General features: G+C 29.8%; 1 protein-coding gene across 1 annotated transcript; it reads right to left on the bottom strand.

Moving 5' to 3' along the window:
• Positions 1-5,563: 5,563 nt before the first annotated feature.
• On the bottom strand, positions 5,564-9,312 carry LOC129323144 (fructose-bisphosphate aldolase 3, chloroplastic-like). The gene is made up of 6 exons (XM_054969719.1): positions 9,002-9,312; positions 8,004-8,273; positions 7,781-7,890; positions 7,584-7,674; positions 6,633-6,902; positions 5,564-6,162 (listed from the first exon to the last, which is right to left on the bottom strand). The coding sequence occupies exons 1-6, from the start codon at positions 9,161-9,163 to the stop codon at positions 5,884-5,886; spliced, it is 1,182 nt and encodes a 393-aa protein (XP_054825694.1). The 5' UTR covers positions 9,164-9,312; the 3' UTR covers positions 5,564-5,883.
• Between the last annotated feature and the right edge of the window lie 14,338 nt (positions 9,313-23,650).

Here is a 23,650-nt window from a genome sequence, read left to right as displayed (position 1 = left end):
TTTTTGTCATATTTTTATTACTACTTTTTGATAACTATAATTTTAATTATTATACAAAACAGTGAATTATTGTTCTATGCACATAAATATGCATAATATTGATAAGCTAAAATTCAGTAAGATTTATTTCTAGAACTCTCACAGAATATATAAAGCAAGCCTAGTTGTGATGTTACGCAGGAATCAAAAACTGTCGAAGCCTTATTTCAAAGATAAATGAATAAAAAATCCACAATAGCATCAATGTACTAATATATTAATGTATAATATACATCTATAAAAAATAAGCTACATTATTGATAAATTGTAGATAATACCACTTGTTATATCAGACATCATTTGAAGTATGAAAATCAACAATTTTTCACAAGTGTTTGAAGGTTGAATTAGTTTGGGTGACTAATGGGGGACCACAATTTAGTTAAAGTAAATAATAATTGTAGTACAAGTTTGTATACAATTTTGGCAAAATAATTTAAACCAATCATTTGAGTTTAAAATAAAATAAAATTATACCACTTAAGACTTAATGGACTTTGTGTGATTCCCAAAAAAGCCAACTCTCAAAAACTATGACATGTACCTCTCATGGCTACAAGCTTGAAACAACACAGTCCCAACTTTGTTGTTTTGTCTCCAATTATTGGCAAATTTAATTCACAAAGTAACTTAATCAACATCAACATATATTCTTATCCCTTCTATTCCAACAAACATGACCCCCCCCAACTATTTATTGTGTTCTCCTGATATTAAACAAAATTCTAAATTACATTTTTTTCACTAAAAGCACTTAAACACTTTAACAAAAAAAAAAGAATTTCTTTACCAACAAAGATTGATTCAGTTGATAAAAATTTAGCTTATAACTCACAAGGTCGTGTACTCAAATTCCTCTATTGATATGATAACTTTATTGGTGAATAATCTGTAAATGCATTTAAATTTTATATTTTATAAAAAATATTTTTTTAAAACTCCTAGAAAAAATTTCTCATTTTCAGTTCCACATCCTACTCCTTTGAAACTTAGGGCTGCTTTCATCCATGGCCACAATTTCCGGCCCCGGTGGTGGTCCGGCATGGCCTAGCACCCCCAACAGCCCTACAATGTGACGACGAAGGCGCATCAGCACATGATTTGGGCCTTATAGGGTCATTTTTTGCTTCATTTGTGTGCATGTTTATTTAATACAAAGCCACAGAAAATTAATTAGTAGAAAACACAAAAGTACTAAAGTTTTAGTACAGACAATATGTCAAACATCATCTCAAAGCAAACACACACACACACAGTACAATAACAAAACTTCCCCTCTCTTGTCCAAATAATAATAATAATAATAAACAAAACAAAACAAAACTTCCTCCCTAAAACACAGCAATTACAATTGTTATAATATAATATAATTTTTATTAATGTTATTATTATTAATATTAGTTTTTTTAAAAAAAAAAATTGATGAGGTCCAAATGTTTTCCTTTGAAGACAAAGCATGCATGGCCTTACCCAGGCTGTCTCATAACTCATCAAATGAGTCAGATTCCATTGCTTTCAAAATTATTTACCTAATCTCAAAGTACGGTCCTCCGACAAGAAAATCCATGTCTCATTTCAATAGTGGTAGCAATTTTTTTACTTTTTTATAAGAAAATAATATTTGATAGTAAAAAAAAATTATTTTAAACATTAGATTCTGATCCGACATCTCTAATTGCTGCTAGCTAGTGGTATAGAAATTGAAGGCTGTTTCTTTATTTGGAGATGGGGTGACAGAAATAAGTTTATTTTTTGAAATATTTAATGGGGAGAAAAACAAAAGATTGGATTTTTAAAGCAGGGTTTGATTTGGGAAATTAGTTATTTAAATTTTATTAATTTTTCAATGGTATAAAAAAATTATCTTGGGAATAGAAATGCATTAATATAAGGGTCAATGAACCTTAGCTGTTTCACTGCAAAATTAAATGTTACATTCACATGCAACAATACAGCTAGGGTTATTTGTCTTTTATCTTCAGTTTGGCCTGAAATCAAGCTCTTTACATTCAATTCTTTTTTAAAAAATGATGATAATATGAGGAGATGGTGATGGGTACTGTTAAATTAAACTTTTTTTAAAAACAAGTTTTTTTTTTTTAAATATATTCCACTAGTTAGGTTGACTCTGAAACATGGTTTAAATAGCAATTTTCACAATGCAAAAGTAGTGACATGAGAATATCATGGAATTCTATTTTTTTTTTTATTGGTCCTGCATTTTTGGCGGTGCGAGTTGAACTGTGAGAATATTTTTGTGTGTTGAACAATTTATATCAAGTTGAGTCTAACCCTATGGGTACAAAATTCTCCCAGAAATTTTTTTTTCCATTGCAGTATTTAAATTTAAGATGTAAGATTTTCTTTTTTTTAATGGAATGACATGTAAAATGAGTCCAAATCTTTTTTGGGCCAAAAATGATTCATATATAAGGGAAACATGCCGAATGTATTTAAGGCCCACTAAATAGGCCCACTAAATAAAGAACCACTCTCACAGTTAAAATTTAAGGCCCAAGTTATGGGTTTTTAGATTTTTGTTGTATTTCTTTTGGTACAAGGTCTGAGGGGGCAAAACAAACCAGCAAGAATTTATTTTTTAGGATACCTTGTTTAAGATTAAAAAAATAAATAATTTTTAGGTAGTTTAAAAATTTTATAAAAGAGATTTATTTTGTAGAGATTTAATAAAAAAGTAGACATTTTTTTATATTTGATTACAATAATAAAAATAATTGTTAGTTAGTTATTTTTAAATTTTATTATATCTTTCTTGATTTTTGTTTTATAAAAATAATATATTATTATATTATTTAAAATTTAAATATGGTTTTTTCAGAAATAATAAAAAATTTACTTTTTTTTTTCAGATTCTGACTATTTTTTGAAGTTTAAACAAACATAATAAAAGTCCACAACATAATTTTTTTCAAGAAATAAGTGATTTTTTTAATGAAATAAGCTAAAATAATCTGGAACTTAACAAACTTATGTTAGGTCTAAAAAAATAAGCTAAATTATTCATGACATGTTTGGGTGTAGGCAGTGTATGTCTCACTTTTCTATAACTAAAAAAAAAGACAAGGTTAGGAGTAAATTTAAATAATATATCATGTAATTTGTTAGAATATAGAAAAAATATTATTCAATTAACTGTATGTTAACTCAATCTATAAACTTTTATTTATAACCCAACATCAAGGCTATTTTATTATTATATTTTTTGTACAAATTTTATTATCTTATTTAGAATGAACAAATTCATAAACCTAGATACAGTCAACAGATTCAGGCCAAACTCAAAAATATTTTATTATCTCTAATGATATTCCATAACTTTGTGAAATCTTAAATTGGGGTATTGGATTTAAATCAATATCTATTTTAATATAATATAATATCATATCTAACATTTGAATATAGTATCTTCCTTCTGTTAAAAATGTAAGGCATTTGTAATTAAATTTTACCCTTGATAAAATAGTTATTTATCTTCAAACTAATCCTATCTTTTTATATTTATCTCTATTTAAAATAATTTATTTAATAAAAATACTTTAAAAAAATAATGATTACATCTTAAAAGATTAAAAATATTATATATTTTTTAATATTTAATCTTTTAAAAAATATTTTATATTTTTAAATGAAAAGAGTAATATAATTTTATGTCATGTTGAGACTTCACGTGTCTGTCTTGTTATTTTTGTTTTGTTGTTTGTTTCTGGTCCATGTTGACTTAGTCTTCTTCTAACTTGATGGGCTTTCATGCCGTGTTCATCCAGCAAAGGAGAGAGAGTGCATGGATTGGGTGTCATTTGAGTTGTTTATATGAATCCAACATCATTATTTAATTCCAAATAATTATGGGTCCCGTGCATTACATGAATTATAAGAAATACTCCATCCTCTCCCTATCATATGTCACTTTTAAGAAGAATTTTTTAATTCTTGATATTAAGTACAGGAAAGGTTATTTGTTATTATTTTTTAATTTTCCTCTATTGTTAATTTTATTTTATGGCTCATCATATATTGTGTATCTCTTTTTTCCTACATTAATAGGGGTAAAGTTGCATTTTTTTTAATTTTAAGACATATTTAATGAGTTACTTCTTCCGTTTAAAAATATAAAGTATTTTTAGTATTTCAAAGTGTAATCATTACCCTTTTTTAAAAGTACCCCTATTGAATATACTCCCTCTATCAAAAAATATAAGGTATTTTTAATCAAATTTCACCTCCAATAAAATAGTTACATACTTTCAAACTAACCCTATCTTTTTATATTTACCTCTATTAAACACCCTACAATAAATATAAAGTCATTACCAATAGGGGCACTTTTGAAAAAAAAAAGACAATGATTACACCTCAAAAGATTAAAAATGCCTTATATTTTTAAACATCTAACTCCTTAAAAAATGTCTTATATTTTTTAATAGAGCGAGTATCACTTTTTTAATGTGAAACACCGTATTAAATAAAGATAAATATGAAAAAATATGATTTATTTAAAGACAAGTAATTATTTTGTTGGAGTGATATTCAATTAAAAACACTTTATATTTTTTAATGGAGGAAATAACTATTATTTCCTAGTTCTAGTAATATAGTTGAAAGAGCCTTATAAATGTAATGGGGACATGAGGAAGTAGTATTGTCATAACTCATGAAAACTACAATTTATTAAAAAAATTAATATAATACGCATTCTGTTTCCAAATACTAGAAAAAATAATCAAATTACACAGTATAAAAAATTAGTTAAATATAATAATTAAACCTAAAATTAAAAAAAGTTAGACTAAATTATCCTTATAATTAATGAAACAAATTTGCCTCTTGAATCTAAATATTGACTTTACAAAGGACAATTTACAAAAAATGTAATAAATATTTTTAAAATTTGTAATTTTTTATAACTAGAAACAAAGAAATACATGATAATTTCTCTTACATTCAAAAACCAAGTAATAAATAAATTGTGGTGGAGCTGAGTAAAGGATACAGAAATAAAAGAACTAGTAATTTCATGAATGTCTTCTATACTTTCAAACAAGGTAATGAAACAGAATTAATTTTCAATAATAGCAGAACAAATGAAATAGATTTTACATATTTTGATTTTTCTTATGATATAAAAAAAATACTCTAATTTGTATATCAAATGTGTCCTCCATGTAATCAGATAGAGATTGAAAAGTATAGAGTGACTTGATATTGAGTCCCATATGAATACGCCTCATGTCATCCCTCTTTCTCAAGATTTCATTTGCAAATGAATTCATGAGATAAAAACCAAATTCCAACTTGCCAAAAGGGAAAAGTAATAGCATATTCCCCAATTATACCATCCCCTAAACAGTGCATATAGAACTTAAAAGTCAATTCGAATATTCTTTTTGAAACCAATACTTGTGTTGTGCCAGAACGATGTGGACAAAGAAGACCAACAAGGATCACCCAAAAAAATACTGGTTTTTAACTTGATACGAAATTACACCTAATTTGCCAACATGCATCCATCAAACACCATCCAATTACTGAAAGTAAAATCTATAAGTTACATAGCCTTTGTTAAATTTAAAAAAAAAAAAAAGGAGACAACAAAAACAAAGTAACGCAAATTTCCTTTCACTTGTTTTTCCTTGTCCCTTGCGGGCTTTCACTAATCCACAACCTCAACTAAGCCAAAACCTTTCTTTCTCGCCGGCTTTATTCATACTCATTAGCTAGAAGGAAGTAAAATAATAATAATACAATACAACTAAGTCTCATCAGCGTTCACTGCTAACAAGAGGAATGCTCAAATAGCCACAAGGCATCGAATATGCCTCAACTTTAGTAGGTATAACCCTTCACAAACATTCCCTTCTTGGCTTCCTCACTTTCACCCTCAGCAGAGTATTTTCCAAGTTGAGCCAATGAGTTAGCTTTTGCACGCACCAAAAGAGCCTTCTGTGCTGCTTCTACATTTTCCGGCCGCCCTTGCCATGTCTTAAGCACCGTGTTCTGCAGTGCACGTGCATATGAGAAGGAAACATGCCATGGGTTGGGACTTTGGTTCATCGCATTAAGATTTAGTGTTGCCTCCACTTCAGATTGCCCACCAGATAAAAACTGAAAAGGAAATCAAAACATACTCACATGGTTAAAAGTATTTTCTAGTAACTCCAACCTAAATACTCTCGAGGACAAAAAATGACAATCATTTATAATAAATTCTGACTGTTCAGATGAGCAATCCATAATTTTGACATTGATAAGATAATTTCGATAATTTTTTATCCTTAAGGAATGAAGAAATCTAGACTACTCAGATTGAAGTGATTTTCCAGCCAAGAATGGAGAGAATGCTGACTCTGAAGCTATTATCATCATCATACTGTGCTTGCCACAACAGATAGCCCCAAACTTACAACCATTATAGGCAGCTAGAATCAAGTATAGAAGGGAAATATTGGTAACAAGTGACTGAAAGCCTTTGAACTTAGGATTCTTGTAACCTAGAAAGAGTTTTGCATAGAAGGAAGATGATATATCGCCTTTTGTCTTTTCTTTCCGAAACACAAGAGGTTTAATAGCTGTACCATGATTCCTGGGACTGCAGGTGGAACTCTTCGTTTGAGCATTGTGAGAGTACATTTAGCAATGGTTTCTGGGGAAGCCTTTTCCTTGTGTTCAGCTCCAGGTGTCACCATGCTAGGTTTGAGCAATATTCCCTCAAACACAACATTATTTTCAGCTAAGTAGAAGAATACTTCTGCCCAAACTTTCTCTGCTACTTCTAGTGTCCTTTCAATTGGGTGGTCCCCATCAAGAAGGATTTCAGGCTCTACAATGGGAACAAGACCATTATCCTGCATTGGCAATAGAACACGTGTCATTGATATAACTCATCCAAGTAAACAAAAAACACATCAAAAAATTGACAATAATAACATGAAATATGTGTTCTTCACCAGCAATATCATTTTCAACTACAGATCATCCAAATAAGGTGATAGTGCTTGAATATGGGTTCAAGGCACCCTTGCAGCAAAACTTATGCCAGGGAACAACAATGGTGAACACGTACCAATCTCAAGCATCAAACTGTAAAATTTTACCGTGTAGGAAGAATCATAGAATTAAGATTTAGAAGTATGAAGGACGAAAGAAATCCCAAAATCTCAGAAATTTCAAGTTTCACACAATCAGGGCAATCCCAAGGCTTCAAATTCAGCAAGTGTCTCGTCCACTTGGGGGCATTTTTTCTCATATCAGTCACTCATCTTAAGCCTAAGCTACATATGTAAAAAATAATAACCTCCACCAAAGTGAAAAGAGAAATTTCAAAACAAACCAATCACGAACGAACTTGTGCTTTCGATAAAATATTGTCCTTTTCATCACCTAGTGACATAGTCAAAAACAAGCCCACAAAAGCCTCCAGTTCAACCCCTTCAACTGAAAGAGCCTCCCAATGGAGAGACTGGATGCAAAAAGACATATCATGCAAGTTCATACCAGCCAAAACAGGTTCTTAAGTGAATGAATACCTGAGAGATGGCAGCATATCGTGCAAGTCCCCATGCAGCTTCTTTAACAGCTAATGCAGAAGGACCGCTTGGAATGCTAACAACTGTTCGCCTGTATAAACCAAAACAAACCATCATGGTCTGCCTTCAATAAAATTTCAAAAACTTGACCAAAATTAAGAATGTTCAAGATTTAAAAGTAATAAAGAATCACTCACCACTTTGCAAATCTAGCACCTTGCTTATAGTATTCAGCAGATCTTGAGGCCAATCCATCTAGACCTTGGCACCAAGATTCATTGTTAGACCCTGGCAGCGGGACCAAACCCTGAAATGCACAAGCCAGAAATATGATTAATAAATAAGTAATCAACTGGAACAAAAATCTCATTCTAGATATTAGAATTGAAGAATTACTCAATGTGAACATATATACCATACCTTGTCAACTTTGATGCCAGGTACAATCTTCTCCTCGCGTAGACAATCCACAAACTTCTTTCCATCTGTAGTTGACTGGTAAAGGGTCTCCTCAAATAGAATAGCACCAGAAATGTAATCTCCGAGGCCAGGTGTGGTCAACAAAAGTTGTCTGTAGGCTTGGCGATTGGTTTCAGTATTGTCCAACCCAATAGATGCTAACCTCTTACCACAAGTTGCATTTGACTCATCAATAGCCAGGATTCCCCGCCCAGGGGACGCAATAGATTTCTATACAATCAAAAGAATCGGAAATGGTCATTGGTCAGGCTTTATAATTGCTGTTATGATAACTGGACTAGAATTTAGATCTATAGAAAAGCAAAAGCATATTCCAAGAAAAATTGAAGCTTTCCATTCCATCCATACATTACCCAAACCAACGACGAAATCAATATAATAACATGCTAAGCATATAAAAACAGGTTGTTGAACAAATTCAAAACTAGTCACTGAGGTCAGCCGCAGATTTAAATCAAGTAGGTCCATCCTTAACAGCAGAGACAACAGACGAGCTCTCAGACTCTCCAGCTACATTAAGCCAGTACAGTTAAATACCCAACGAGCCAAAAGAAACCACAGCAAGCGATTACACACTCAACAAGAGAAAAAGTGAACAAGAAGCAAGCATTTAACAATGGGTTCTCGTATTCAGGGATGAGAAAAGCATTACACACAAGTTTCAATTTAAAACACGGGGAAAAAACAAAACAAATAGAACTAGAAGACTTTGTCTTTCTCTTCGTACATTGAGGGGGCAACGAAAAACATGTTAACAATTGATCCGAACATGTAGAATTAACGACAATATTTGATCGAAGATAAAGGACAGTTCCCCAAACAACATGAGGAAGATCAACAACAACGACAGCAAGCACATAAAAGACCACCAAAAACCAAAGGTTAATTCAACAACCGAAAAGGAAAAGTAATAGCACAAGGGTCTAAAGGGAACCAACGGCGGTCTGGATGAGCTCGTCGGTGTAGGATGCGCGGATCGGGACGGAGACACGGCGGGCAGCGAGGCGAATGGATGATCCCGGGTGGGAAGAGAAGGATGAGGGCTGGCCGATCCACTGTGAGGAGAGAGAGTTGAGGTTGGTGAAAGTGGCGGAGGCCATGGCGTCGAGGAAGGAGGAAGAGGGAAAGAAGAAGCAAGAGTAGTATGCGTGTACTGTGTAGGTTGTGATATTGCAAGATCTCTCAGAGGCTTATACTGCAGGAAGAGACCGAAGCTGGTTTGTTTGGTTTCTCGGGCACTCCGCTGAAGAAAAATGAAGTTTTAACAAGACAATGAACATGCGGCAATACCAACATACAAACAGTGCCTTAGAAATAAAATGACCATTTTGTCCATTCTTCAGTTGGACTTTGAATTCATCCTCCCATCTCTTTCACTTCACATCTGATTGTCATCCAGAAGCGCAAATTCGAGATACTATCGTGCAGCATATAGTGCGTTGAGGGGTGAAGATATTTTTAATTAAATTTTATTTCTTAATAAAATAATTATTTATTTATATTTATCAAATATTTTATAATAAATATAAAATTATTATTTATGAGAGTATTTTTAAAAAATAATAATTATTATATTTTGAAAGAATAAAAATACTTTATATCTTTTAATATCTAATTCATCAAAAAATGTCTTATATTTTTAGATAGAGGGAGTATATTTTTTTGTTTTTAAATATTTAAATTTCATTTTTTACCTAAAAAAATTTCTTCATTTATAAATAGCCCTCTCTTTTTTATTCTCATATCTTGCATGCTTATCTTGATGTATCAAGTTGATTATCTCATTGGAGTGAAGGAAATATGATTAAGTTATTAATTTTTTTATTAAAAACAGAATAAAATTTTAAATTTATTTATATTTAAATGAAAAAAGAATTTAATTTTCATTACATTCTCTTTTATAATTGATGTGTTTAAATAGATGTAATATTAAAAAATATAATTAATATTCCATAAAATGTTTTATATTTAGATTTTTTAAGAGAGAATCTTATAATAAGAATTTGAGAAAAATGTTGTCAAAACCGTACCAAATTTAAAGACAAAATGAGGGAGTGATATTAGTGTTGATGTTAGACGGACTTGACAAGGGTCCAGAGCAAGGGAAATTGGGTAGATTTGTGTTGATGTTAGTTTAGTGTAGTAACTTTGGATTGATCTTCCACCAACAACAAAAATAAGATAAATTTTGTATACTTTCTAATAAGAAAATTTCACGTAATCAATGACTTGATAACCCAGTAACGTAAAAGTTTTTTTTTATAACTGAAAAGATCATGAAATTAATTTTATTTGCAACCTTAAATTCTTTGGTTTAATTTGGATAGAAGAAAAAAGTAAAAACAACATGACAAAGGAATAAAGTTGAGAAAAAATATTTAAAATAATAAAAATTTATTTTTTAAAACTTTTTCTCCCAATTTTTCTTTCTTCGTATTTTTCTCAATGTCCAGAAAAAAGGTTAAAGCTGTTGAAGGTGAGCTATATGTAACACACAGTAGAGGCGGAAAGGAGTAGGGATATTTTCGTCCATGACGGTATTTTTAATGCGAGCAGGTAAAATGAGCAGTGGGTACCACCGATGTCACCTAATATCAATTGACCAGATCTTCCATTTGGAGAGAACTCTCTCAGGTGGCTCGCTCACCTACCCACCCATGCCCCACATCATTGTTGTCTTGGTTCTTAACGGTCAAGGAGAGTGCCTTTCATTTTTGCTTTTCAGGAAAAATAAACCAAAAGTCACTGTAATATTAACGTGTTTTAATACTAGTTTTAATTTTAATATTTTTTATTACTCCAAATTCCTTAAGTTTTATGAATTGGCAGTGTTAGTCCCCCCCCTCTCTCTATTCATCAACATCATATGGCATTTTTAATTAAATTATTTCTCTCAATAAATTAATTAATTATGTTTAAATTTTTATACTTTTTCCATATTCAACCCTATTTAATAAAAATCTCAATTAAAAAACTTTATTAATTACACGCCTAATTAAGGGCGGGCTTGGGGAGGTAAAAGTGGAAGTAGAATAAAAAAAATTAGGATATTTGATAGACAAGATCTCACTTCTATATGGAACTCAGTTCCATAAAAAATGATAGAAGCGAGTTCCATCTCTATAGCCAAAGAACTCAATTCCACCCTCACTTATCTCATTTTCTCATTTTTACCCTCAAGCCTTTCTCATTTCATATTTGACCAAGCTTCTCCATCGATAATGTTTATTAACAGTTACACAACGGAGGACCAAACCGATGACAACAATGACTGTTTGTGGTTGGATTGGCGATGACCTCATCTTTTAAGACAATAATCGAACCTTGCCCTTGTAATGTCAACCTTACCAGTCCACTATTAACTCTAAAAATTATATTAATCCTTGAATTAATCCAATTAAGTTATCAAGTTTGAAATATTTGCATAAATAAAATCTCAAGTTTTCAAATTTAAATGAATACTCAAATGTCATTTTACAAACTAAAGTTAACGTAAAATACAAGCACGTAAGCATGGGATATCAAAAAGATTTAAAGCATTGCATTTTCTTTTAAAACAAATCAATCTTACAAAGAAATAAGGGATGCATTGTAGCGCATTACATAGGTTGACAGCATCTATTGCTGTCATTTGATAGAAGCAAGTGCAGATCCTCTGTTCGACATCTAATTGAGGCAATCTAGGCGTTTACAAAAAACTTCTTTCGAGATCTAGCCAATGACACGAGTTTTACTCTCAAAATATTTTACACAAAAGAGTTAGACACCTAAATATATTTTAACACTTTTCACACTCTTCTCAACCAAAAGGTGTCCAAAACTCACATTCAAGTACTAAAGCCCTAATTATCACTTAGATTATGCTCAATAGACTAAGGATTATCTGTCCAACACACCACATTCATATAATAATATCTAATTCACATTTTCAAACTCAATATCAAAACAGTAGGGGAGGTCAATTATTTGCATTAAATCAATTTCCCTTGCAAATAAGCAATTTATATTATTCCTATACATACACTAGTATTTTGGCCCTATAAAAAATAATTAATTTACACACACTTTTCCATGGCCTAAAATACAACATTCAATCATAATCACCCATTTAGTACAAGTACATGCAAAATGCTTTTCTAGTTGGCAATATTCTCTAATTACATAAAAGAAATAAGTTTATCAAGCTTTATAGTATGAATTCTGGAATTTCTAAATCTCCAGAGCTTTTTTTACTTTCCGTACTTGAGTTAGAGCCTAAAAAATATTAAGAAAGAAGGATGAGTACAATCATTCAATGACCAAAGTATGTCTATTCTATACAGTTGCATATTAATTGACAATAACATATAAATAAAAGTTGAATACTCAAATGTATGAGATCACACATAAAACATATCATAATTGCACAATTTATCTTATTTTTATTTTTCACAAATCAAATTACAATGCATATTGTCACAATACAAATAATCATATGACAATGGTCCAATCAACAATAATAATGCACATTACCACAATATTAATAACTATGTGACAATAGCACAATCAACTATCACGACTTGCCACAAACTTATTGATCATGTGACACATTGAATAAAAAATTATGCATAATCAATCTATCTTTATATCCTCCTTATACCTTTCAACTGAAACCATGAGTTATTAATCAATTAGCGTTCTGTCTGTGTGAATGGACTACCCAAGCTCACCAATTATAAGGAGTGACTCGAACAAAGATCCCTACACTTATTCTTGGACCACAGCTTCCCCATTCTCAAATCATTGGGGTGTCGTAAACCCTAAGCTAAACTCCTTAATAAATTGGTAGAGTTAACTGAGTTTGAGTCCTTTAACAAACAATGGGACACTTTCTTAACAAACAGTGGGACAATGCTAACTCTTGTTCATCGAAAGGCAGCCATATAATACCATATGAATTTATCTACTTCTCTTCTAAGACAAACTCCTACTAAATGATCATGCAATGTACGATACTCACTCATTTCACAAATTCACAAACTCAAATAACTCACTAGGTTGCAATAATAAACTAACCTTGTGAGCATATTTAATAATTTCTTAATTGCTCTTCCTTTCAAAACTTAAATACACATTCTTCATATCACCAATCATCATACCACTTATAATACATGTTCTTGTTGGAAATTGTATCCTAAAGCCAATCATTATGCTATGCACATTGTTATTTAATAAATTTTTCTTTTGTTATCATATAATTATATGTTCAATATCATAACTGTATCGTTGGACAAATTATAGTGATTGTCCTAAATATTTCTAGTTAGTCATCTATGAGGGATCATAGATGAAACAAGACTAGTATAGCCTTGATTAATTATAGAGATACAAATCAAAGTCATAGACACTTGAAAGAGTACAAGGTACTGAACTGACCCGCTATGAGAAAGCTACATGATACAAGTCATAAGCTTATCTCATATGTAACTATATTACTAAGCCCTTTGACCTGAGATCATCATGGATTCCTATACGATGACCACTGAACTTTGACCTAGTCAAAAGTTACCTTTGACCGGGTGATTAAGAGGCTATGATTGAGTTTAGTGATATTCATGCAGAGGAATATGAGTAGTCAAGATAGAATATATCCCTCACATTAAGTGAGATATATTACTAGGCCCCTCGATGGGTAAAACTGAGAAAATTTATGGCCATACTATAATGGAAAGGGTTTTTTATTGCTACTGTCAGTCCGGTCAGAGATCGAAAAAGTAACAGTCAGGTAAAGGAGAATGACAATTTCATGTCTCATACTCAACCAAAATATCACGTGACAAAAGGGATGTGATATGGTTGCATGACAAGTTACATCGGATCATTGATCTCCATATGAATTGGGTAGCTGCAATGTTTTGCTAAAGGCCACTTGTGACTTGTAGGCTGATAGTGTAATTAGCCTACTTTCAATTTCATATGAGCTTTCAGGGCCGCATACAAGAACAACTCAACTCGAGTTATAATGTTCAAGTTCATTGAATCTGGAATATGTCTAGATTCAATGAATGTAATATAGGATGAATGAATTATATATATATATATATTTGAATATTTATTTGATAAATATTTATATATTTATATGAAATATAAAATTCAAAATATAATTTTACATATATATTTTTGAAATATATATATATATATATATATTCTTGTTTGTGTGTGTATCAGAGAGAGAGAGAGAGATATATATATATAAAATATAAAATTAAATATAATATATATATTTTTGAAATATATATGTGTATATATATTCATATAATATATATATATATATATATATATATATATTATGTTATGTTATGTTATGTTAGTTTTAAATTTAATTTTATATGATAGATTTAATTTAATAACTAACATGATATGAGAGAATATCATGTCAGTTTTATAATTTGAATTTATGAGATAAATTTGAATTATATATGATATCATGGATTAAATTTATGAGATAAATTTAATTAAATTTTTATGGGCTTTTAAGTGAAAGATGAAGACCCTAATTCATATATTATATATAGATAGGGACGTCTTTTTATGAAGGATGAGAGAGTTAGAAAAGTTCTAACAATAAAAACACTTTAAGAGCCACGAAACACCTTATAGAAAGAAAACTAACGTTCAAAGAAGAACGAACACTGGGAGCAGTAACACACTGGTCGAGTTAGAAAACTATTCGTGTGGATACCAATAAAGGGAGTAGATTTACTTTGTCAGCTCCTGAGATCCAAATTTTTAAAGAGAACGTGTGCTAAGTTTGAATAATTAAAAGGTAACTCTTCTATCCACTTTAACTTAAATGAATTCATTCAATCCATATCAAGATAGGGACTTTAAATTTTAATCTTCCATTGTGCATCCATGTCCAACAGTTCTCCACATCACACAATCATCGTATCAACTTATCAACTTCTCATGTCAACGCAACTGTTATGCTTCACAAGTATATGGGTCATAACAAGTAATAAAGTGTGAGTATTCCCACAGAGATTTATTTAAAAATAATGATCAAGCAAAAGATTAAGTAAACTCAATTAAGTTGAGCAAAACATAATTAGGTGAAATTGATTTTACAAACTAAATTTACACTAAAAAATAAAATAAAGAAAATTATTCAAAACTTTTTGAAAGTAATTTGGTCTGGGATTATTTATCTCCTTTTATACTTCAAGAATACTCAATCAACCCCAAATATATTTTGCTTTTAATAATGAATTATGCTAGTCAAGGATATTAAATTACCCACAACTGCTCTCTCAAGTCTCCAAGTAGGTGTTTAGTTTAATTAATCCTTTAATCTTTTAATTAACTGATTAAACTTCAATTTTCCTTGCAAATTCTATGTGACTATGTGACTTTTTTTTTTTTTGCACAAAGTGTGACTATGTGGGGTTAGTGAGTGTATCTCTACCTCATTAACAAAGTGTATCTCAACTTGCAAACTTCAAGTTCTCACACAATTTAACTTAAGTTTTACACTCAACCTAACTCTCTTAAGCATTAATCAATTGAACCTATCAATCTAATTTATGGCCAATTAACTAGAAGCATTATGTATGGAGTAAAATCAACATAATCACATCATTCATCATAAATACAAAGGGGGAATGAGTATTTAATCCATACAAATAGTTCAAAATAATCCTAAAATCAAGGCTTTGGCTACAAATGTTCATAAAACCCATGAGAAAATATAAATATATCGGCATAAACATTGAACAAAAAGAAAGGAAGGAGAACAAAGAAGAAGAACCAAAATATGAAGCTAAAATCTCTTTCAATCTTCAAACCCAAGCTCAATCTCCTCTGAAATCCATGCCCTAGCATACTTAAAGCTCTCAAATACTCATAAGAAGTCCAGAATAGAGGTCAAAGTCAAAAATGGGTCATATATACTATAAAATCCTAACTTTATCATCTAAATAAAATGTTTCATTTTGCTATGGGGTCGAAAGTTGTAATTTGGGGTGAGTTTGGCAATTTTACATTGTTTTCACTATCAACAAAACTTAACTTTTATGCACTTGATTTCTTCATTTAAAAGCCTTCTAAAATTATAGACAAAAGTATAAAAATGCATCCAACCAAATTTTAAACTAAAATACCAATAAATTAGCCTCAAAATACCAAAATAAAGCCATGCTTTGAATTTTCAAAACAATATGCACATTTTTCTTACTTGAATATTCAAAATATATATAATTGTGGCAGAATATATTAAAAATCTAAGGAAAATGTGCTCAAATGACATGAAATTTTAAAGGTTAATAGCAAAATTATAATATAAAAACATCTCAAGTTCAACTTTACAATTATAGCTAAATTAGGTTTAATAAAACTTCACATGATTTTTTTGTCATACATTACAATCACAAATTCAATCACTCAGGTAAATCCTTTCATTTTTGAAAATATAAATCAATTAACAATTATACAAAAGAGATTTTGTCCGGTTATCTTAAATCTTTGAGTATTTGCTTCTAAGCTTACTCTTAAGCCAATTATGGTGCATGGGGTGATTAAGCTACAATTAATCAAACCCACAATTATCAACATTATTATTCACACAATTTAACTTCTTTTCTTTAATATCTAAAATACCCAAAGCCTTATTTCTTACAGTTAGGCTTATTCATTAGGTGTATTAACTCTCTTTAGCTTCATTAAATACTCAACTCACCATTAATGATTTCCAACCACTTCAAAACCCATATTTGTTACTCATTTTTAGACATTAATGGCTCACAACTACCATTAATGTCTAAACCCATGAATTCTATGTTTAAATATTCTAAATAACTCCTATTAACTTTATTTAAGTCAATGAGCTTGGACCCATCACTTAGATGGACTAAAAATCAACTCTAGACTACAAACCCTGCCTTTAAAATAGTGTAGAGAGGAAAGGGAAGGAGGAGAAAGACTTACCTTAGTGATTAGAAGCTTTAAATCCTCTCAAGTTCTTTACAATATCATGTCCTAGCAGAGCTTCAAGCTTTCCTCTTCATTTTTTCTTTCAAACTCTTCTGATTTCTCTATTTGTTTTGTGTGTTATTTTTCAAAAAATAAGACCATGCACCACAATGTTTGTCATACACACCATGACATGTGATACAAAGAAGGCCCCTTTATATTTTTTATCTAAATACACCATGGCACACAATACATGTGTCGCAGCTAGGGGTGTTCACAGGATAGGATAAGATCGGGACACCCCTGTCCCATGTCCCGTCTTGAAAAAAAATTGGGACTGAATTTTTATCTCGTGTTCCGTCCTGTCCCTAAAGTCATCCTGTCCCATTAGGAATTGAGATGGGACCGAGATGAGATTAGGACATCCCGCCATCTCGATAAATTAGAAAATTTCGGAGAAAGATCTGAATAATAACATTCATTAAAATTTTAAATCATATAATTTATCAAGTTTAAAATCAAAACAACACAAGTACATAAATCATAATAATTTAAAATTAATTGTTGAATTACATTAATCACAACTATACATTATGATAGCAATTATAAATGATCTCTAGACTATAAGAGTAATAACAATAGGCAAGCCAAGCATAACATCAAATCACTATTCTTTTACTTTAATTGAGATATACTAAGCTAATTAATCTTACAAAAATAAAACAAAAAAATATATAAATAAAAGTTATTAAATAGATAGATATAAGAATAAATTTTATTAATATAATTAATATACTATAAAAAATATCACCCTATTTACTCTATGTCATTAAAATTTTTAATATAAAAAACTTTAGTTTTATATAAGAATTGCAAGTATTGAAATTATAAGTAATATAAGTATAAATAATATCAATATAATTAATATATTTAATGTATAATTTTAAAATAAAAAATAATATATATAATATTCGAGACGGGACAGGACATCCCGATGGTAATCCCGTGTCTCGTCCAAGCTTAAACCCCTTTCCCGTCCCGTTCTGTAAAGTTCCATCTCGATTGTTTTCGGGCCGGGATGAGACTCATTTTGATATGATCAAGACAATATTGGGCCAATCGAGATGGGTACGAGTTGAACACCCCTAGTCACAACATGTGACATAGGGATATATCTCTATGTTTTATCCTCTTTTGGTGTCTAAGTAATCCAATTTCACTTCAAACCTAAATTTATAGTTAAAACCACAATTGAAAGTACTCATTAGGCCCTATTAACTAAATACCACATTAATTTCATTAATGTTACCAAGTTATCCTTGATTAATCCAATTAACAGGAGGTTTAATTTTCAAGACGTTACAACTTTTTTTCTCATTTCCACCCTCACTTCATCTCTAATTTTCTCATTTTCACCCTCAAGCTTTCTCTTTTCATGTTTGACCAAGCTTCTCCACTAATAATGTTTATTGACAACAACATAATGGAGGACTAACCCAACAATAATGATGACTGGATCGACGACAACCTCATCCCCTAAGATGATGATCGAATCTTGCCCCTATGGCAATAACTGGATCGAGCTCCCTCTATCATTCTCTTTGTATTAACAATCATATTAGTCACTGGTTACAGCCATGGTAATGTTAGACCATTCAAAACACTTCTAGCTCCATCATATCCCACAATATCCTACCAATAAAAAGCTTCCCTTGATTTACATCCATTCTTTTTGCAAGCTAAATTATGAAGAAATTGATTGCAAGAATTTTGAGAAAAAATGATTTTGGGATTGAAAAGAGGGTGGAGAGGAAGAGAGGATTTGTTTGGCCGACTTCGTAATAGATTGAGTAAGGGAGGGCAAGTGGGAGATCATTTTAGCAACTACAAAGATGTTTTGCATGCTTCTGTTATGAGAGAGAAGTACACTAGGAAGCCTAAGGTTTTGAGCTTGTTGTGCTCATAGATCTTTGACTCTAAAAACACTTCATTTGATTATAAAAACACTTCCATTTCTAGGATACTGGACAGCCATATAGATTTAGGGTTATTCCATATAACCAGCGATTCTCCTGATACTGGTGTTTTTATTGAGGAGGGAGGATTTGATGAACATGACCGAGAAGAAGGGTGGGTGTTGATAGGGTTTGATTCGTTTGTTTTCTTTCCTTTTTTAATTTCATAGGTATTATGGTCTTTTCAAAATATAAATACATATATTAAATAAAAATGTTATTCTACTTACATCTGTCTGCTAAACATGTTTTTAAACCCTATTTCCACCTCTATAGAAAAACGCTTCTCTATACTAAAGGAGACACTATATTTTTGAATATCTTATCTTAGAAAAATGTCTTATATGACCATAAGAATTTCATAATAGCTAGCTTGTATTGAAACTTTGTTATTTCTTATACTAACTTTTAAAATTATATTGAGCTGTATAAAAAATAAATAGTAAGCAAATAAAACAAGCATGACATTAAACTAGAATTCTTAAATGCATAATGAATGAAGCCTCAACATGAAGAAGTTACAATAGTTAGGGCATACAATTAAAGAGGTTAATGGCTATTTTTCTTTTGCAATGTTCAATTCATCACTCTCTTACTACTATCTAATAGGAATTAAAAAAATCTGTGATAAAAAATTAATAACATGTCTTATAAGTAGGGCTAAAAAATCTTTAACTCATATTATTACTACAAAAAAGGCAATATATAACAATTACTTTTAGTTATATATAGCGGTTTTTAACCGTTATATATTCTCCGAGCAAATATATAGTGGATTTTAACTGTTATATAGTTGCTAACTATATAGCTTTTATTTCTAAAAAAGCGCTATATAGTTGACATTATATAGTGGTTATTTTCAAATAGGGGCTGCATTTCTAGCAGCCCCTCCATTATATTTTATTTTTATTTTTTCCTTTTAAATTCTTGAGCGAAGTAGATTAAAAAAATAGAAAAACAATGATTATAATAGTAGAAATAATATCTAGGTATAAAAGTAACAATAATTGATGCTAGGGTTTTCCATTTAATAATTCAAATGCAAAATAAAATATAAAAACTTTAAATATGGGAAATCAAAGAAGCATCTTCATGAAAAAGACAAACTTAAACCAGTACCACATAGATTTGAAAAACCAAAGATCTAAAACCAGAAACTACAAATCATGGTTGCAAATTTGGAATATTAGCATTCCATTTAACAATATAACAGGGACGATGATGTGATAGAGTTGAATGAGAGTGATGCCAACAAATTCAAGTACCACACAGACTAAACGATGGCACACGATACTATGAATGCGCATAAAATGGAGGAGAAGGGATGGACATCACACTAGAGATTATGGGCAAAGTTAATCATGTGAGTGTTGAAGACGAAGACTTAAATTTTAATGTGAGAGAGATGCTTAAGGAACAGAGATAGTTCAATGTGACATAGAGGAGTGAGATTGCATGAGAGAGAGGAGGGTTGAGTATCATGAGGATGAAATGTGAGGGATGGATTTGACCGTGGACAATGAAAATGAGAGAGAGAACGAGTATGTATGCCATTGGATAAAAAAAATCAATGGTTTAAATATAATGATATCATCAATCCATGTATTATATAAAATGTGTGTGTTTTAAAAGTTTTTGGATTCAAATAACTATATAGCAATTCTTTTAAATAATTGCTATATAGTCACTGACTATATAGCGATTATGGAAAGTATCCCTATATAGTCTCTAGGAAAATAATTCAAAAAGAAAAAAGACTATATGTTGATTATTTTTAGCTAACCACTACATAGTCTCAAGACTACATGATGATTATCTTAAAAAAAACTACTATATAATCTTTAACTACATGATAGTTATTTAGAAAGAACCGCTATATGATCTCTTAACGGTTCTTTTTAAAGTGGTTATTTAGAAAGAACCACTATATAGTTAAAAAAAAAAGAAATTATATAATGATTCTTTAAAATAATTGTTATATAATTTCAAGATTATATAACAGTTATTTTAAATAATTGTTATAGAGTCGCTTTTTTGAATCTCACTTCAATTATATGGCAATTTTTTCAATAACTATTATTTAAAATATGTTATATATAGCCTTTTTTTTAATACTTATATGAATAGAATTGGATGAGTACATAAAACAATTAGGCTATGTTTGTGGTTGCCATTTTTATTTAAGCACTTGGTTTTGGGAATTCCACAATTGGTTTTGACGCATGCATTTAATACGTGATTGAGAATTCATTAGTTTTATTCGAAGTTAAATTAAGGGAGAATGACAATTGAGAACCTGCTAAGAATATTAATCTCAATTACGGATCGTGAAATCTTGAAATTCTAGTTAAGAACCATGGTCCTTAATTGTGATAAAAAAATGTAATTTGTGAAATGGGATTCACTAACGCGATTTGGGAATTCACTAACCTAACTTGAGAAAATTACTAATGTATATTGTGAAAACATGAAACCCCACTTGAAAATGGAATGTTTAACAAAAAATGTCATTTAGAAATTCACTAACTAGACTTGAAAAAATTTCTAACGTATATTGTGAAAAAATGAAACCCCACTTAAGAATCATTAATAAAAAGTAATTTGTCCAAATTGGTGTTTTTTATTAAACAATCAATTTTCAAGTGGAGTTTCATGTTTTCACAATATACGTTAGAAATTTTTTCAAGTCAAGTTAGTGAATTTTTAAGTGACGCTTTTTGTTAAACATTCTATTTTTAAGTGTGGTTCATGTTTTCACAATATACTTTACAAATTTTCTCAAGTTGGGTTAGTGAATTTTCAAGTGGTAATAATGAATTTCACCTCATAAATTACATTTTTTTATCACAATTAAGGATCATGATTCTCAATTGAAATTTTAAAATTTCACGGTCCATAATTAGAATTAATATTCTTAAAAGGTTCTTAATTATCATTCTCCATTAAATTAATATGAAATGAAAGTAGTTTCATCTCTAAAGTTGTAAAAGCATGCTTCGAACGTATGCTTTAATAAATTGTGGCTGCAATTAAATCAACTCGTGTACTTGTAATTAAAATAAGATATTAATGCTGCTACAAATGGCTTCGTGAAATGTGCAAATGGTTGTGCTTAAAAGTTAAAACAAACAAAAAGTTAATGCTACTTCAATGCAAAGCCAATTCCCCACTGGTGTTTAGAATCACTTTTGAAGCCAAGTGATAAATGATATTAATGGTAAATTATCTAATCACAATTGAAGACGTTTGAAATAAGGTTTTAATTGTTTCCTTGTAAATTTAATGATATTTTTTGTAATTTGACAAAGCATCATGAGCTTGCACAAACAGTAAAGCCTCTCCTTCTCTTCCATTAACCACTCTTTTTATAATAATATTTAGGAATAATAAAACTTTCAACTTCTCAAATTTATTTCTATTATTAATTTGGTCTATCAAATTTAATTTTTATAAGTTTAATCTCTTATATTTTTTTTAAAAATTATCATGTTATTCCTTTAATTGTTTTAAACATAAATAGATTTTTAAATTAATTTTATTTGTAAAATATGTTCATTACTTGGCATGTATATATAATTAAATAAAAACAATTAAACCCTCAAATCAATTTAAATCTATCAAATTAACTAGTCCCTTATGCTATGTTCTATCTTTTGTTTTTTTTAATAATTTTGGAGCCTTTTTTTTAACTTAAATAATTACAATTCTCTTCATTAATCTACATCACTACCATCGGTATTTTGTTATCCATATAATAGATTTTAATAGTGTTACTTCTTCATTAAACAATAATCATTAAATAAATAATTGACTAATTGTGATAAATTTAAAGGACCAACTAGATAAAAATTAAATTTGAAGGATTAAATTGATAACTCAAAAAAAACTTAAGAGACTAAAAATTTTATTATCCCAAATATTTATATCCATTTGATTAATAAAAGTATGATTGAAATATTGAGATGTTTTAAAAAACATAATTTTTTTAAAATTGTGTAAAAAATATCTCAAAAACTATATATAAGAAATAAGAGGGAGTAGTTGTTAGGAGTGAAATTAAATAAAAAATTTAATTGTTCATTGAAATTAAAAAATTGTTATTAATTTCCATCTTTAATATATGATACCTACATTTTAATCATTTAGATCCAGCCCATGTGACTTAAATTATTTGATGAGGAAGTAGTGCTCACTTTATATTGTGATATCATCCCTTCCTGTTATTCCATCTTATTTTATCTAGAGAAGTTTTGTATTTTATTTTATAAGCCATCATATCGTGGATTATTTATTATAATTTTTTTCTTTTACCTTTATTTAATGTTGATGTGAGAAAGTACAAGTTGTTTTAAATAATGCATTTAATATGAGTAAAGTGAAATTTTTTCTTTGATTTTTTTAGAGTTAACGAATTTTGATGTTTTCCTCATTTAATATTGATGTAGGATTAAATGAGACCCAAGGAATTATAAAATGCCTTTAGCCATCTCACTAAAACAAAATAAAAGGTACTTGAGTTATTACTTCTATTTAAAAATAAATTTTTTTACCTATACTTAAACCCATGAATTGCATCTATCCATAAGACATACTATAAAATGGCATTAAACTTTAATGGGGTAATTT

The sequence above is a fragment of the Prosopis cineraria genome, unplaced genomic scaffold (assembly GCF_029017545.1).
Source record: "Prosopis cineraria cultivar Desert tree isolate PC_DT_omini unplaced genomic scaffold, ASM2901754v1 PC10, whole genome shotgun sequence".
In the NCBI taxonomy this organism is placed as follows: Eukaryota; Viridiplantae; Streptophyta; class Magnoliopsida; order Fabales; family Fabaceae; genus Prosopis; species Prosopis cineraria.
This window is presented reverse-complemented; position numbering and strand designations above follow the sequence as displayed.